Source organism: Gossypium raimondii, chromosome 3, assembly GCF_025698545.1.
Source record: "Gossypium raimondii isolate GPD5lz chromosome 3, ASM2569854v1, whole genome shotgun sequence".
NCBI classification, from domain to species: Eukaryota; Viridiplantae; Streptophyta; class Magnoliopsida; order Malvales; family Malvaceae; genus Gossypium; species Gossypium raimondii.
Genome location: NC_068567.1, coordinates 57613146 through 57629267, shown reverse-complemented (window position 1 = coordinate 57629267; position 16122 = coordinate 57613146). Strand labels below are relative to the sequence as shown.

Sequence of the window (16122 nt, the reverse complement as noted above, 5' to 3'; positions counted from 1 at the left end):
AATTATATAAAATATGAAAAAATCACAATAATATTAATTAAGAGCTGATATGTGTTAAAAAAATAATTTAATTGGAACCGATTAATTCAATTAAAATATTTTCACATCCGTTGGGAAACAGAAAACAGTCGTATAATGTTAAAATCGTATTTAATTTGGTAAATTAATGCAATTGATTGCTGTGAGCGATTAAAGTCGAGAGAGGATTCGAAGGAGAAAATATCGCCGACATAACGGGACCCAAACCGTACACGTCATGATCCCAAATCAAGTGCACGCCACGTGGGTAATCCAGAGCTCCGCTTCTGATCAATGCCAGCTAAGCGAATCCGAATCTCCACTCCCGGCCGACACGTCACCCTCGAAACCAAACCACTGTCGTGCTGATAAAATATAAATTTGAAAAACAAACTTCCTTTCCTTCCCAAAGCAAATGCAACTGACCGAGGAAACAGAGCCGAAGTCCAAAGCGCTCCACCACGTTGCACCACACACCATTTTGTTACCTTACCTTTCAACACCTGGCAGTACGTCGCACCACACCTTTTGTCTTTCTACTTCTCTTCACACAAAAAAAAAACCCTACACACACTTACCATTCCTTTCCATTTTCTTTCTTTCTCCGTACTCATTCCCTAAATTACTTCATTACCCCCCCTCCTTTTCCTTTTTTATACTTGTGCTTTTTAAACAAATTTGAAATGAAACTGCAGGGTGGAATGGTCTTTTCTCATATATCTCCATCTATATATAATAATATAAATATTTAAGAAATTAATTATTTCTGTCTCCTAAACACGACTAGCCTAATATCATGCGAGTGGTGGTGTTTGGTTGGTTAATTACGGGGAGTATTGCTAAGCTTGTAATTTAAAGCTAAAGGCAAGGCTGTTCCTAGAAGCCACTGCAAGTTTCTCGTTTTTTATTCCCTCTCTCTTTCTCTCTCAATCGCCCATTCTCTGTGACATACACGAAAGAGAAACTAAGAAACGTAAACAAAATTCTCCAAGAAAACGAAAGGAGAAGGAACTTGCTGGGAGATTCAAGCCAAAATATCTTCTTCTTTTTTCTTTTTCTTTTTTTTTTGCGTTGGTTGAAGGAGGAAGGAGATGAAGAGTTGTGAGCTCTGTAAGTTAGCGGCGACAACGTCTTGTGAATCGGACCAAGCCAGTTTATGCTGGGATTGTGACGCTGTAGTCCACGGGGCTAACTTCCTTGTGGCGAGACATGTGAGGTGTCTGCTCTGTCACGCTTGTCAGTCTCTCACTCCGTGGAGAGCCACTGGTTCCAAGCTTGGTCGCACGGTCTCCGTCTGTGAGAGGTGCATCGACGGCGGTGATCGAAAAGAGAGCGAAGCGGAAAATGACGATGACGGTGACGGAGAAGACGATGAAGGAGATGATTCTGATGATGACGTGTCAGTTGGAGATGATGTGGAGGACGGAGAAAATCAGGTGGTGCCGTGGTCCACAGTAGCAAATACACCTCCGCCGGCGCCTAGTTCTTCTAGTAGCGATAATTATTCTGGTGGTGAAAGAGAGGTCTCTAGATCAACAAATTTGTTTTCATTGAAAAGGTCGAGAGGGAATGCTTCAGATCTTCACTCTCAGGTTTGTTCTCTCTTTCGATCTCTGTTCACTTCTTGTTTTCCCTTTGTCTTCAATTTCAAATTCCTTTTTTGTTTGTCCTTGGTCGTTCAGATTGTTTAATCTTGTTGTTACATGAAATCAACGGTTAATATTTCATTTGATTGGTGTTAACAGGACGATCCGGATCGTTTATCTTCAAAACGGAGGTACGGCTACCATACTGTTTTGGCGACTAGGTGCAGAGCAGAGGAGGGAGGCGTTTCGGTTGACTCCAGAACTATGAGGCTATCGAAGGACCAACAGATCAAACCGGAGGGCACGGTTCAGTTGCAGTCCGAATCGAGAGGCGCGACGAGTACGGAGTCATTAGGCAAAAATTAGAGTGTGAGAAAATCCAGTAAAAATATCTTAAAATTTGTTAGTACTTGTAATCCCTTAGCCGTCCGATTTGAGTTGGTTTGGCCTGCTATTTCTGATTTTCTCTAACCTTTTCTAACAATAGGCTTCGATTAATCATTGATGGGAATGTTGACCCTGTAGGCCTTGTACTGCTTTATTTGTACTAATCCAAGAATTTTTAGGAGTGCTAAATGCTACAAAGCTTCATCTTTCCTTTTGGTGTTTGAATTCACCTCCTTTCTGTATAATTATTATATTTAACTAGGGTTTTCTTGTCTTTTCTTTTCTTTTCTTTGAAATTAAGATATATATGTACGTATAAAATATGAAAGGTGAATGTGGTTAGAGGGTGAGGCAGCCTTAGCAGTAAGCAGCCTTAAGGATGTGTGGAGCAAGTGGAGGTGCAGATACAGGGTCTGTTCTTGAAGCTTTGAACGACATCCACTAATGGGGCTGGTTGGCTGGCTACACGCCCACCGTTTTACTAATCCTATGGATGTCAGGTCTTTTTTGTCAGCGAAATGCCATGGATTATATCACAGGGCACGTATGCCCGTAGTTTAGTTTAGTTGCATGTAGCCTTGGTCCATTGGGACCTATCCTTTTCCCTCTTTGAATGATTTTTTTGTGGGTGGATAGCATTGTGCGTGTCAACCACTTCCTTTCAAATTCCAATCAATCTTCTCCCAAAACAAGCAACTTGGTCATACCACTGGTGCATGTACTTTGCTGTGTATTTTCCTAATATGTACATTTCCATTTCATGCGCGCGCCCACACGTCTCATCCTTGAGAATTTTCACATAACAAATAGAGCTACCACCCAATGTGGGTCATTTTTTTATGACAATACTTTGGTCAATAAAGGATGGTGGTTGCAACTGGGCGAGGAAGTGGCATTGACTTGGTCTCTTTGGGTGGTCGATTGTCCCACTGCAGTTAGCATCCCAGACTGGGCGCACTTTCCATTTGCCATGCAATTCCAATCACAATGCCTTCACAATTTCTTTTAAATCTTTTCTACATTTGAAACAATTGTGTAGGATAAAAGCATTCATGTCTCTTGGAGTTTTTAATTTCGCTTATCATTTTGATTTTTTTTTTCATGTAGGACAAATTTAGTTTATGAGTTAATAAAAAAAATAAGGCCATTTTACCAAAAAAAGCCTTTTTTTTTAAAATTTACCGAAATGGGCCACATTTTTAATTATTTACCGGAATGGGCCATTTCCGCGAAATCGCTGCCACATCAGCGCGATGTCAGGGTACGCTGCCAGGGTCAGCGCGATTTGCTGACGTGGACACAAATAGCGCCCTTTAGGACGCGAATTGCTGACGTGGCATGAACAGTTTATGTTTTTTAGCTTGAAAAACTTTGAAAGGCCATAACTTTTCGCTCGGTTGTCCGATTGAGACGATTTTTTTTATTTCGAATAACTTTTCGAGATATACGTGCTGACAAACTGCTTAGAGATGAATAGGGACTAATTTGTAAAGTATAATTTGTTAGTTACGAGTATAGGGACTAAAGTGTAATTATTTCAAAATTAGCATGAAATTTTTGTATTTAAGAATATTTGAATGTTATGGAAGGATGAAATTGAATTTGAATTGAAAAACGAAGCTTAGATTTGAAAATATGACTATTTAGGTTTTAGGGACTAAATTGAATAAAATGGAAAATTTTAGGGAACTTCTCAAAAGTGGAATGAGCTGACTTATACCTATAACAGGATGATATAAGACAATTCTGTAAAAAAAGATCCGGTGTTTACTTAAAATAAGTAAGGAAAATAATGATTTGAATGTTTCAAAATTCAATTTTAAACCGAAAAAATCAAAATTTAGGGGCAAAAAATGATCTTTTTTGACGAAAACTGCGGCAAACCGCCTTTCAAAGTTATTCGAAATCAAAAAAAAATCGTCTCAATCGGACAACCGAGCGAAAAGTTGTGGCCTTTCAAAGTTTTCCAAGCTTAAAAACACAAACTGTTCATGCCACGTCAGCAAATCGCGTTCTCGTAGGCGCAATTTGTGTCCACATAAGCAAATCGCGCTGACGTGGACGCGATTTCGCGGAAAATGACCCATTCCGGTAAATAATCAAAAAATCGGCCCATTTCGGTAAATTTAAAAAAAAAAAGGGTTTTTTTTGGTCATTTGCCCAAAAAATAACTTACTAGATAACAAAAATAAAATAAAATGAAATTTGTCTTAAACACTACTATCAATTTTAATAATTTTTAATTTATTAAAAAAATATTTGGCATAAAAAATAGGTTAAGAAATTTGAATTATTTATCAACTTTACAAGTATGTCAACTAATTTTATAAATTCCATTATTACTGTGATAACTATTTTACAATATTTAATCCCAGTAGTAGTAGTACCAGTGCTTTCGATGTTATTTGAATAAATCACCTCTGAATCAAATTTGTTTGTATTTATTATAGGTTTTTCCTTCCCATTCTTTTTTGAATGATGGAAATTTTTTCCAATTTATTACTTGTTGGCATCAGGGGTGAGTTGAAATCTATTATAGTCTACTTAACCCATTTTACTGTCTCATTTGCTTAAGTCAATCCCCTTAATTTTTAAGAAATTATAAGAAATAATGGTAAAATTATCTCTTTTTTTATCGAAATTTATTTATTTGTTTATTCTTACTCCTAAAATAACTTTTTAATTTTGCCATGGTTATAGTCAAATTGATTGGTTTTTTATTTTTAAATAAAATTCATAAATGATATATATATATATATTATACGATCAATTAGCCAATTAATGTTAAACTCATGCAGGTGCACAGTCAGGAGGGCTAGCAGGGGCTCTAGGCTTCCTTAAAATGAATTTTTTTTAATTTAGGCTCGTATAAAAATTTAAATTAGTAAAGATAAAATTACACTTTAACCCTCTAAAAATGATAAAAATTTAATTTAATCTTTTAAATATATACAATTTAATTTTAGTCTCTCTCAAATAAATTTTTCTGACTTCACCTCTAACCCCCATGAATTGAGGTGCAGGAGTTTGTAACGTGGGTTTAAGTTACTTTATTCAAAGGTACAAAGATATTTGATGTTTTAGTTAAATGAAATGGAGGCAAAATATCTGGGAGGTGATGATATATGGTCCAGCGCCACTAACAATTTAATGCAATAAACAAAAGGATTTGTATCTTGTGTTTGGTGAACAGTAGAGAGGTTAGGGCCGCCCATCACATCACCTGGGATGCAACTTTATCGAGGCTTCAAACTTACTATTAAAATAATTCATAATCATAATCATCGACCCCAACATAAAATATAGTCAAAAAATCGTGATCCTCAAATAGAAATTGTGGTGGAAAGGAGAGCTGCTTAGCTCTAATCAACCAATTAGATTAAAATGAAGACACTTGTAGTTTGAATTCTGAATAAAGGACTGGTAGGCCCAGTGTGTAGAATCGCTTGGATGAGAAGAAAAGGATCAAGTGGTGAGTGTGTGGTGGGAATTTTGTGGGGGAGGAGTGGTGGTGGTTGCGCGCCACTTAAAAATCTTCTCAACAACCGTCGAGATATAATGGGGTCTTTGATTGATCTTAGGATTCTGCAGCTGACCATGACCTCACCATCCTAGACAACGACTGGATAATACATTTCAATATATATGTATGTATGTGTGTGTATATAATATATATGTGTACGTAATTTTCTTTTAAAACACAATTCACTGGTTGACTATGATTGATTGCTTGTGGGTTGAGGATTCTGTCTTTGTAGCTCACGTTTCAATTTTAGGCCGTTCACTTGGTTGACCTCAGCTCAGCTGTAAATAATATTCTTGAAAAATGGAACAAGATTAGAAGGTGTTCAAATATGGACAACAAACCCTTCACGAACAAAATCAATTCGATTTTTATTTGGGTTAAATCATATTTGGAGATTTAACATTTTTTTCATATTAGATTCTAATTTTTTTTTTTGTGAAAGTTAGGCTTGAATTCATTTTTTCAAGCTATTTTTGTAATTTTCTAATTATTCTAAAATCTTATAAGTTAAATTAATTAAATTCAACTTTTCTTGTTCTATCTCAAAGTATCCATTCACTTGAAGCTGATCCGCCTCCATTTCTACTTTTCGTAAGCGGGCCCAGGTCTTTTTCAGCCGTTCAATAGCCCATTGCGTAGTTCTTCTGAATTTCGAATAGTATTCAAGATCTTCTCTTTTCGATTATCTAATAAATCACTTAATGAAAGTAGATTATCTTTCCATTCATTTTTTTTTTCAAAAATTCTATGATCCCTTCCCGAACCAAACATGAACCTTTCGATTCATTTGGCTCTCACACTCAATTATTTCTTATTTATTGGGAATTAATTTCCAATATTTTTTTTTCTAATGTAATGACTTGGCAAATGTTTCTACATTGGGACTTCAACTTTTCTTTATCCAAGTTAGTAGTTGACCCTAATTTGAGAATAATTACCAACTTAGACCCCAAATAGTGATTCAACTATTTTTATTTTTAAAAATACCTAGTCACCTTCATTTTTAAGAACATTTAAACAAAATCACCTTATCCTATCAACATTATTAGGTTGAACCAACTAAACCCACCAACTTTTTTTTAACTTTGTTTTTTAGGGATATATTGTTTAAAAATATGTTTAAATCATCTAACTTTAAAAAATTATTATAAGATCATTAACATTATTAATTTATTATGTTATAGTTACTCAACTATTAACTTTCGTTAAGAGTTGTTATATTCTTGCTCTAACAAGGATATGTGGCAGAGCTGGGACAACTTGGTAATAACCTTTTACCTAGATACGGTTCATGGAAACCTTTCGTTGCACACCCTTTGTGGTGTCCCTCCATTAGAAAACAATACGCAACTAACCCCCTTGCAAACCCCGCTTAAGTTATCCCAGAAACCATATGTTATGGACCTTCCGCAAGGACCACTAAGGCATAACAACATCAATGAAGAGAATGTTAGGGAAAAACCACATAGTACTACACATGACACCTCGTATTGTCGACTGTGTGGCACAATGGGACAAGAGGGTACCTTTTATATATAATCCCAAAACATGAGGGATAAAGGATCATCTTCTTTCCCCAAAGAAAGCCTAAGTATTTCTATCACACCCAGACTTGTTAAAGTCTTAAGTTATATGGGGGACATGCGTATTAAATTGAAAAGTTTTCTAATCTAGAGGATTCTTTTTACAAATAATCGTTTTTTGGCTGGCTAGTTGAGAAAAAAAATTTTAACTTTAGTCTGGTACTTAAGAATTAGATAGTCCTTAGTGGGAGATAGGATGATTAATATTATTCTAGGTGGTTGTTGATTTGATATTGATGATGTGCAAGAGGATTATATATAAGAAATGTGTTATTCTCCGAAATTGTTCTTTCATTTTTCTGATCCTTCTTCATCTTTCCTCTGGTTTGCCATGGAAGAGAGGAGGCTTACAGAGCGTTTTTGCATGGATGAAGAGTTAGAGGTTTGAGACTTAGAAACTAGAAATTTCATAAGCTGGTAAGCTTATTAACCTTTCTGTGCTAACGAATTTAAGAAAAGGAAATAAGGTTAAGGATTTTAGTTATACATCGAATTTGTTCTATTAATTATTTAAATAGCATTTGCATGTAAGCAAAATATGATTCTTATGATGATGAATTATCTTTAATGGAATTCTAAAATGGTGGTTATGTTTGTAAACTGTTGGAGGCTCATGTAGCAAGGGAGAAGTATATTAGATGGATTTGACGTCAACTTTCAGGTAAGTTTTCGGACTCAGGTCTTAAATGAATGTATCTTGTGTCATTAATATACTGAATATGTTTGAATTAGTGTTTTACCAATGGTGAATCAACTTGTGACGAAGTGATAATGTCTTGTGTGTGCATGTGTTGTTAAATGCAAATATCGTTTGGTTGTGAGCCTAATCATGATTGGATAGACAAGTGGTTTGGCGTGATGTATATTGCTTAATAAGATGTAATTGTATGGTGAGTAAATATGAATATGATGCATAGATAGAATGATGGATATGGGACACATTATATGATAAATAGTATTTATTGGCGAATTATTTATGTGATGTGCATGTTAATTACAACTGTGGCTTTACGGAGGTTCGAATGGACATGCATAGAGATCACATATACATTTATTTTTGCTATGGCTTTAAGGGATGTTCGGTTGGACTGAGCCATTAAAGAGTCAAATTTGTATAGAGAAAGGTGCGCACCAGTATATGAGAGCCCTTTATCGAACGTTTGAGTGCCCCTCGTGGGATGTATGAGAGCCCTTTATGGGACGAATGGAAGACCATGGCCATGGAAGTCTATGAGTACTATTTGATATGTAGAAGTCCGTTAGGACCATCTAAATGTGGAAGTCCGTCAGGAATGTCTTAAATGGGGAAGTTCGTTAGGACTATCGTAAAAGTGGAAATTTGTCAGTGTTATATTACAAATGGGATTTTGCACGAAGGGATCCGCTTGTATGAGCCTGCCAAGAATGAGTTCATTTTCTAGAAATTGATTACTATATGCGACCTATCTGTTTATGTGAAACCGTATAAGAAAGATATGAAAGTCTGCCACGACTATGTCATATGTATGATTCCACAAATAGGGGATTCATTGTTAAGAATCTGCCCACAAGTTATCTGTTTCAAAGAGATAACCACCAGGAGTGGACTATCTGATTGTGAAACAGAGGCAAAATGATACGTATTGACCGATCTGTCTACTTGATTGGGATGAGCAGACTTTCTATATTTAGCTGTAAGGGTATCTTCTTTATGGATCCAAGAGGATCGTAATACGAGTTTGATTTCAATAAGACAAATCGCTATTAACAACCCGCAACAGAGATATTCGCCAAGAATGGTCTTATGTGAATATCTGTAATCATTGGTGCAATATGTATGAAGGCAATTAATGAAAAATAGAATTACTAGGGGGAATTTGCCAAGAAATCATTCACTATTAGATCAGTATTCTGGTAATGTATCTATCAGATCTCATCGGTGGAAGTTGTATGTATACTATGCTTAGTATAACCAATTATGAAATCTTCCACTTCCAAGTCGTCAACAACATATCAACTGCAATCAAATATGATCGATTGTTCTTCAGTTTGCAAGAATAAAAAAGTAATGGTAACACTAAAGGAAATTTGTCAAGTTTGAGTAGTTCAATGTATATGATGTAATTAATAGGACAATGAGATTGGCGTACTGCCCTAATACGAGCAAGGCAATCGTAAAGCCCCAATGAAGTGCAAACATGTTAGCGTTGTGTCAAAAATATATGAAAACTCATTAAATTCTTTAAAACTTACTTGTGTTATTATGTGTTGCAGGTGAATAGGAGATTTTGAGAGTTTGAGAATAGACCAGGCCAGAGTTCATCATGCAATGACAGAATTGTTTCTTAGTTGTAATATGCATACATTAGGGCGACCTAGAGGCGAAGTCTCAGGGTCTTTGCTGTAAATGAAATTTAGTGGTCAAAATACAAATTTTTAATACTAAGTGATTATTTTAATAAGTTAAAGTTTACTTTGGTGAAGTTGTTGTATAATAAATTAAAGTTTTATCATCGACATAGATTCTTGAAAGTTTTGAATTTACTTACTAGTTGTATCAAATATATTCTTTGCCTTCATTCTTTTATTATTGCGGGTCATAATGTTGAAAGTATCAGTTACGTTTTAAATTGGTATGTAGCATCCTATAGTTTGGACTCGATGATTAGGTTGAGTAAGGGGTGTTAAAATTTCCCCCTACTATCTCCTTCTTCCTCCCCTCTTAACCTCATCTTTTTCATATTTTCAATTCGTCTTTATTTTAAAAACCCAAAAATATAGATATGTAAGAAAATTTCGTGTTTTCACCTCTTTTTTTCACCAAAAACTCAATACCTCTAACCCTTTGGGTTCTTGATATGTTATTTCTCGTTGACTACTTTCTTTAAACCTTAATTTTGAAACCCTATATTTTTTGGATCATATTCTTCAAAAATTTTGGTTTATTATTTTATTTTTGTTGATTTCGTGTTGAGATTTTTGCTTTTGAGAACTACCTTTTTCATTTTTTTTATGCTAACACTATTTTCAAAATAAATATTTTGAAGGTATTCAGAACATGCCTAGAACAACTATACATAGGGGCTATTGAATGGTTATTTCAGGACTTTATTGGTTGTCCCACAAAGCCTAAAATGCCCCAGTTATCCCCACATGAAATAATTTCAACCCTCAATTTGAAAATGAGTGAAAAAGAAAGGAAGAAAAATAAGAGAAGGAAAATAAAGAAATAAAAGGAAAAAGGGAAAGGAAAGTTAAAATAATTAAAAAAAAGGAAATAATTTCACTCAAAACAAAATATTTAGGGATTAGTTATACAATTTAACCTAAAATATCGTCTAAAATGATAATATTAATGTGTCATATCATCTTGTCATTATACTCTTAATGAGAGTTAACGACTGAGTGACATAACATAATATGTCAATAACGTTAGTGATCATATAATAATGTTCAAAATATAATGTTAATCAAACATAAATGAAACTTTAATATATTGAAGCACAAAACAACTTGTATCAAACATTTTTATAAGATTGGGTATGGAATGAAAATGAGAACCCCGACAAGCATCTTTAGCTCACTTTAAAATGCCAACTTGGTTTGCACCTTTTCTATAATTAAAAACTTATTAATAGCTAACATATCTACAATTTTAGCTTCTTGAGCAACTTGTTTGCAGGAGGCATTAGCAAATTTTATAATGAAACTCAAATGATTGAAAAACACAGGAACAAAATGTACCTCTCTAGTTGCAACAACCAAAGCAAATTGTGGGTAATGGTTTAAACAATGCATAATGTAAGCAGAAGGACAATCAGTAAAGAATAATGCTTGCAGTCCTTACCATTCCCTGCATATATTACTAGCCCTATTGTAACTTTGACAATGACAAGGAACAGTAACATGTATTCATCAATCCATCCCTATCAACAAAATCTAAAAACAAGAGTTATTTGTCTTTTTTTTGACTCTATCAGGAGCTTCATCAATAATGATGCAAAATTTTGAATCTCCAATATCTTAACTCTTCTTCTTTCTCATTTTATTCATATTTTAAAATTTTAATGATTCACATTTTATATCATTGTTCTTTTTATAATTAATTTTTGAGTTATGAAATTTCAATAATATAATTTTTTTCAAAAGTATTTACTCAAACAAATAATCACAAATACTAGCATTTTAAAATTATACTTTTCAAAAAATTTAAAATTTATAAGATGGTGACCCAAACCACTCTAAGTATGAGATAAAAAGATAGTAAAATCTTACTGCATATTGTACGTACTGACTACCCATACCTGATATTTTGTCCAACCTATTCAAAACCATGAATTAGAAAAAACCGATTGAATCCATGATTTCAACTGGTTGAAATCAGTAAAAGGAACTGAGAATTGAAAACTGGTTAAAATTGGAAACCCATATTTTATTTAATTTCGAATTTTAAATAATATTTGAGTTTTTCATTGTGTTTTGATTTATTTCATCTTCGGTTTTTTAAACATAATCTTTTTTTTTTTTTTAAATTTTAGCATAAACTAAATTATTAATCACGATAAGTTTTCATTTTGTTCACTTAACTGAAAAAAGATACAATTTGCTCACTGAACTATTCAAAAATTTTCATTTAAGTCACTGAATTATTCACAAGTTTTTATTCAAGCCACTGGATTGATAAGTTTTTTTTTTTTTAAATAAAATTCTGCCAGCGAGCTCCAAGCGATGAGTCGATGGTTGGTATGATTGACCAATACCTATCAACGAGTAGAAGAACATACATTGGATCCATGTTGATCTAATGGTTAGTGTTGGGGATTGAAAAAAAGGCTATTTGAATTTTGATTCACAGATTCATGACATCCAAAATTGTTTCGTGAAAAAAAATGAACTGTAAAAGAGAAAAAGAGCTTTCGATTAGTATAAGCAATGCAAACAAAGAAAGCCATATAACATTTATTTTAACAATCCAATGACTTAAACGAAAAATTTTAAATAATTCAATGACCAAATTGTAACTTATTTTAGTTAAGTGACCAAAACGAAAACTTAACCATAATTTAGTGACTAATGGTGTAATTTATCCAAATTTTTATGTATGTTTAATGTTATTATTAATTTATGTTTCAAAAAAGTTCCAATATATTTCCATCCGCCCATAATTTAAACAAGGATGTTTTGATCCCCTTCGGACAATAGACCCAACTCTAAATTCTGCTTTGACCATATTTAGGCATTACGGTCAACTAAATTATCAGGAATAGGGTTAAATTTTGTTTTATGCATCATTGTTTCAAGCTATAGGAACCGTAGATTAGGCACTAAATATAGGTGGTATACCTGCCTTATCTTGTCTTCACATATCTTTGGGCGTGCTATGGATATATATGCTTTTAAGGCCAATACTTGAAGACTCTGAGATAACAATGAAATCTATACCTGCATTTATGTCGTTTTTCAGGCCAAATTTCACAAACAGACCCCACTGTCTTAAAGCAGTCTACTAGTATTAAAGGTGATAGATATATTTGATAAGAGTACGACCCTCAGCATCAATAATAGGCACTACTGCTAAGTGACATAAACACAAGATTCCATCTAATTGTTCAAACCATAAGAGTCTTTGATGCTCTTACTCATAATGCCTAGGCTCACAAACCTTGACTATAATATCTGTGTGCGTATTTCATCCGGTGGTTCTCTGTTTAGTAGTTGATAAAGTTGCTTAGGCTACTTTATTTGGCAACCTGTTGCAAGAAACAATGACACCCACGTTCTCAATATAAGTACAATCACGAGGGTGAACAGACAATCCTCTGACACTAACTCAGGATCAAACCGCCAATGACCTTGCCATTTCTTTAGAGGTGGTCATGGTCTTTAAACAAAGTACAGCAGGAGTTTCTACAACAGGAGAAGTTAGGTGAAAAAACATGTTTGTTGAACCATAATTTATTGGGGATCAGTTCTAATTTCAAGTTGACACATGGTAAAATTATATCCCAGGAGGGGGTTTAAGAATCTTGAGAGAGAGTTTGTTGAAGAAAATCAACTGCTTTAGAGGTGTGCAATAAGCTTCAAAGCTTTGAAAGTATGTGAGTATATCATAGGATCTACAACAGTCTATGAAAGATTGACTGGTTCACCACATAGTTGCTCCAATTCACTTTCCAAAAGTTTGAACAAATTTGCTTTAGTTCGTCGATACACCCAAGCTTGAGTATCATGATCCCAGTCAAATCTAGATGGACCACTGCACAGAGAACATTACATGAAGATAAAAAAATGATAATTCGTCAAAACAGACAGAAACATGATTGCCGCAAAGAAATTGGGTAAACACACACACAAGCACTTTCTTTTGAACTGCCGGTAGTTAAACATTGTTGTCAGCTAAAGTCCAAACATAAAATCAGATGAATATTAGAAAAATCATCTTCTACATCTAAGCGATTCCATTTAATAGTAAAATGTCAATGTAGAAAAAAAAAATCAAATAAAGGGTTCAAAGCAGTTGGAATGTAACTAAGTAGTTCAAGAAAAGGAGAAAATGTCACCACTGGTAAATATATCTGTTTCTCTTAAAATAGGTGGAACTTGATTCCCTACAATTCCTACCCTCATTTTTCATCTAAAGAAAAAAAAATTGCATGTAGGAAGGTTCAAACTTTTTCCTGCCTTGTGGTGGCATCACTCTAAAGGGCAAGCAAGAAAAAGGAAATGGCAACTGAAGTTGATAAATCAGAGATAATATGATATGATGCCAACATTAACCGGCCACTCTTTATAGGCTAAAGAGCAGTATGGTTTTAAGTTCAAAATGATATGCTAGTTATATATATATATTGAATGTTTACAGATGTTCGTGAAGAACGTTGATTTAAAATCACTAAAGTGTTCTACATTTCTCTTTGTTTTCCTTCAAGAAAATATACAGTTTTAGTTTGAAAGTTTTGAGCAAACGCCTTAGGAAATAACTAACAAAGGCCTCTTCAGAAGGCATCTTTTAGTTGCATAGCTGCTTTATTTTACAAATATGCACCCATGAATGATCTCGAAAACTCGGACTCAGATAGTCCAGCACTTTTATTCATACAAAACCTGATATATTTTCTTTCTATCTTACAAAATAATCACCAGCTGAAATCTACATGAATGGTTTGAAAACATAATAAAATTTTTCTGGAAACTAACCCAACTTTTCATGTATACATCTGAAGTCTTAGTTAATAGACAAGTGAAAATTACAATGTGTCAAAGAATAAATGAGGAATCAAGTCCAGCTCAAGGAAAGACAAATATAAACAAAACAGCACCTTCAATTCCAAAGAAGACAATGCCATATCCAGGATTTCACAAAACCAAATAATAAAGAAGAATAAGAAACAATGATACCTTATAGGTGAAGATAACCAAATTTGTCGATTAGGGGTCTGCTTATTCATCACATAGGTGCCCAGAGCCCCAAGTTTTAGTGTCAATACTTCATTCTACTAAATCCAAGCAAATATGTTAACTTCCACAAAGAAGCCAAGTAGTTTCCAAAGCCAACAATCAAGTTTTTTTAACACTTACCCCATAATCTACATCGAAACCATCCATGTCAACAATATCACCATATTCCTGTCACAAACCCAAAACTAAATTTAAAATAAAAATAATAATTTAAATGAAAAAAAAGGTTAACTTACCTCTAATTTTTCTTGAAGGTCATGGATTGTAGAATTAGCTATTCTATGAAATTCATCTTCCGGCAAAACCGAACTGTTACAACAATAAGCATTAGGGGAAAAAAGGGTCATACTTAAAATGATTTTATAATCAAAATTTAACGGGTGACTCGAAAGATGGTATATTTACCGATAATCAATGGGAGCAGGTCCATGAGAATCCTGGGGGAGATTAAGAGGGTCAGAGCAGAAGCTTCTAGAAGAGGCGAATGGCCAAGGAGAAACGTTGGTCCTGGAAGCATTTCGAAGAAGAAAAAGAAGACGAGAAGAGCGGAGGGGTGGGGAAGGCGAAAGCGAAGGAGATAGGAGAAGTTTAGAGATTCGCCTGAGAAGGGTTAACCTGGAAGCCATTGTCATCGATCTACTCTGCTAATCGCTAGTCCAAAAGAGGAAAGACTCAAATGCTAGTTGGGCTTCCTCTGTGTGTGTGTGTGTGTTGGGTTGGGCCTAATATATTGTAATCATAAAAAAATATTTCATAAATTAATGTTATAATTTAGGTAATTCATTAATTTTACAAAATTTTAAATATTTTGTTAAATTCTTAAAGAATTTGGTGATTAGGTTGGTGGTGAAGGATGTTCATAAATTCAAATTTATATTAATTCCATAAAATAATATTATTTCACTTGAAAATCCTTTGATCCTTTCTATATCACACAGAATAAATCCTAAACAACACTCTTTTTCAAGTAGAAGAAGAAAACATCAAAGCCATTGATGAATTTCTAACAAATAGATGTTAAGATGCTGAACCAAAATTTTCTTAAATTTGTTTCAGTATTTTTATTGCCTTAACTAAATTAGTGGAAGAAAAGTAGTATCCCAAAAGGACCTGATTTGATTTATTTTTGCATGCTATTTAACGGTTTTAAATTTTGATATGTCTCTCTCTTTTCTTTTTCTTTTTAATATTTTAATATATTTTATATGACATTTGTTGATCTCCTATATTACTCCTGAAATCTAATAACTAATATTTTTCCATAATAAATGGGCTAGTATTTGGTACACTTGCGGCTTTAAAAAATTATCATGCGTTTTTTTTTCTAAATATTTATTTTTTAATATTATACTATACCTCTATAGGACATTTTCCCTAACTCTTGTGGAGTTTTAAAACCCTATTGGCAGTGTACTAAATTTTTGCGTATAATAAAATAATAATTAAATAATTAAAAAAGACACTTGGTATCATTTTAAACCCTCTTGTGGAGTTTCTCCGTAACAGGCCGATTTTCAGTGATGTCGAAAATAGTGGTTCGAGACCACCAAATCCGACAAGTAGCTCGTAAAATAGTTAAAGTGAT

General features: G+C 33.9%; 2 protein-coding genes across 2 annotated transcripts; one reads left to right on the top strand and one right to left on the bottom strand.

Moving 5' to 3' along the window:
* The first annotated feature begins 773 nt into the window (after positions 1-773).
* On the top strand, positions 774-2201 carry LOC105794929 (zinc finger protein CONSTANS-LIKE 3). Its single transcript, XM_012624320.2, has 2 exons — positions 774-1610; positions 1764-2201. The coding sequence occupies exons 1-2, from the start codon at positions 1110-1112 to the stop codon at positions 1968-1970; spliced, it is 708 nt and encodes a 235-aa protein (XP_012479774.1). The 5' UTR covers positions 774-1109; the 3' UTR covers positions 1971-2201.
* A 10593-nt stretch (positions 2202-12794) lies between these two features.
* On the bottom strand, positions 12795-15227 carry LOC105794928 (frataxin, mitochondrial). Its single transcript, XM_012624319.2, has 5 exons — positions 14943-15227; positions 14774-14846; positions 14658-14705; positions 14478-14572; positions 12795-13335 (listed from the first exon to the last, which is right to left on the bottom strand). Exons 1-5 carry the CDS (start codon positions 15167-15169, stop codon positions 13206-13208), a joined length of 573 nt encoding a protein of 190 aa, XP_012479773.1. The 5' UTR covers positions 15170-15227; the 3' UTR covers positions 12795-13205.
* Between the last annotated feature and the right edge of the window lie 895 nt (positions 15228-16122).

Coding starts and splice junctions, on each gene's coding strand:
- LOC105794928 (XM_012624319.2), bottom strand. CDS start 15,169: ATGACAATGGCTTCCAGGTTAACCCTTCTCAGGCGAATCTCTAAACTT. Junction 14,847..14,942: donor CCTGCTCCCATTGATTATCG/GTAAATATACCA, acceptor TTGTTGTAACAG/TTCGGTTTTGCCGGAAGATG. Junction 13,336..14,477: donor TGGTTATCTTCACCTATAAG/GTATCATTGTTT, acceptor TTCTCTGTGCAG/TGGTCCATCTAGATTTGACT.
- LOC105794929 (XM_012624320.2), top strand. CDS start 1,110: ATGAAGAGTTGTGAGCTCTGTAAGTTAGCGGCGACAACGTCTTGTGAA. Junction 1,611..1,763: donor CTTCAGATCTTCACTCTCAG/GTTTGTTCTCTC, acceptor TGGTGTTAACAG/GACGATCCGGATCGTTTATC.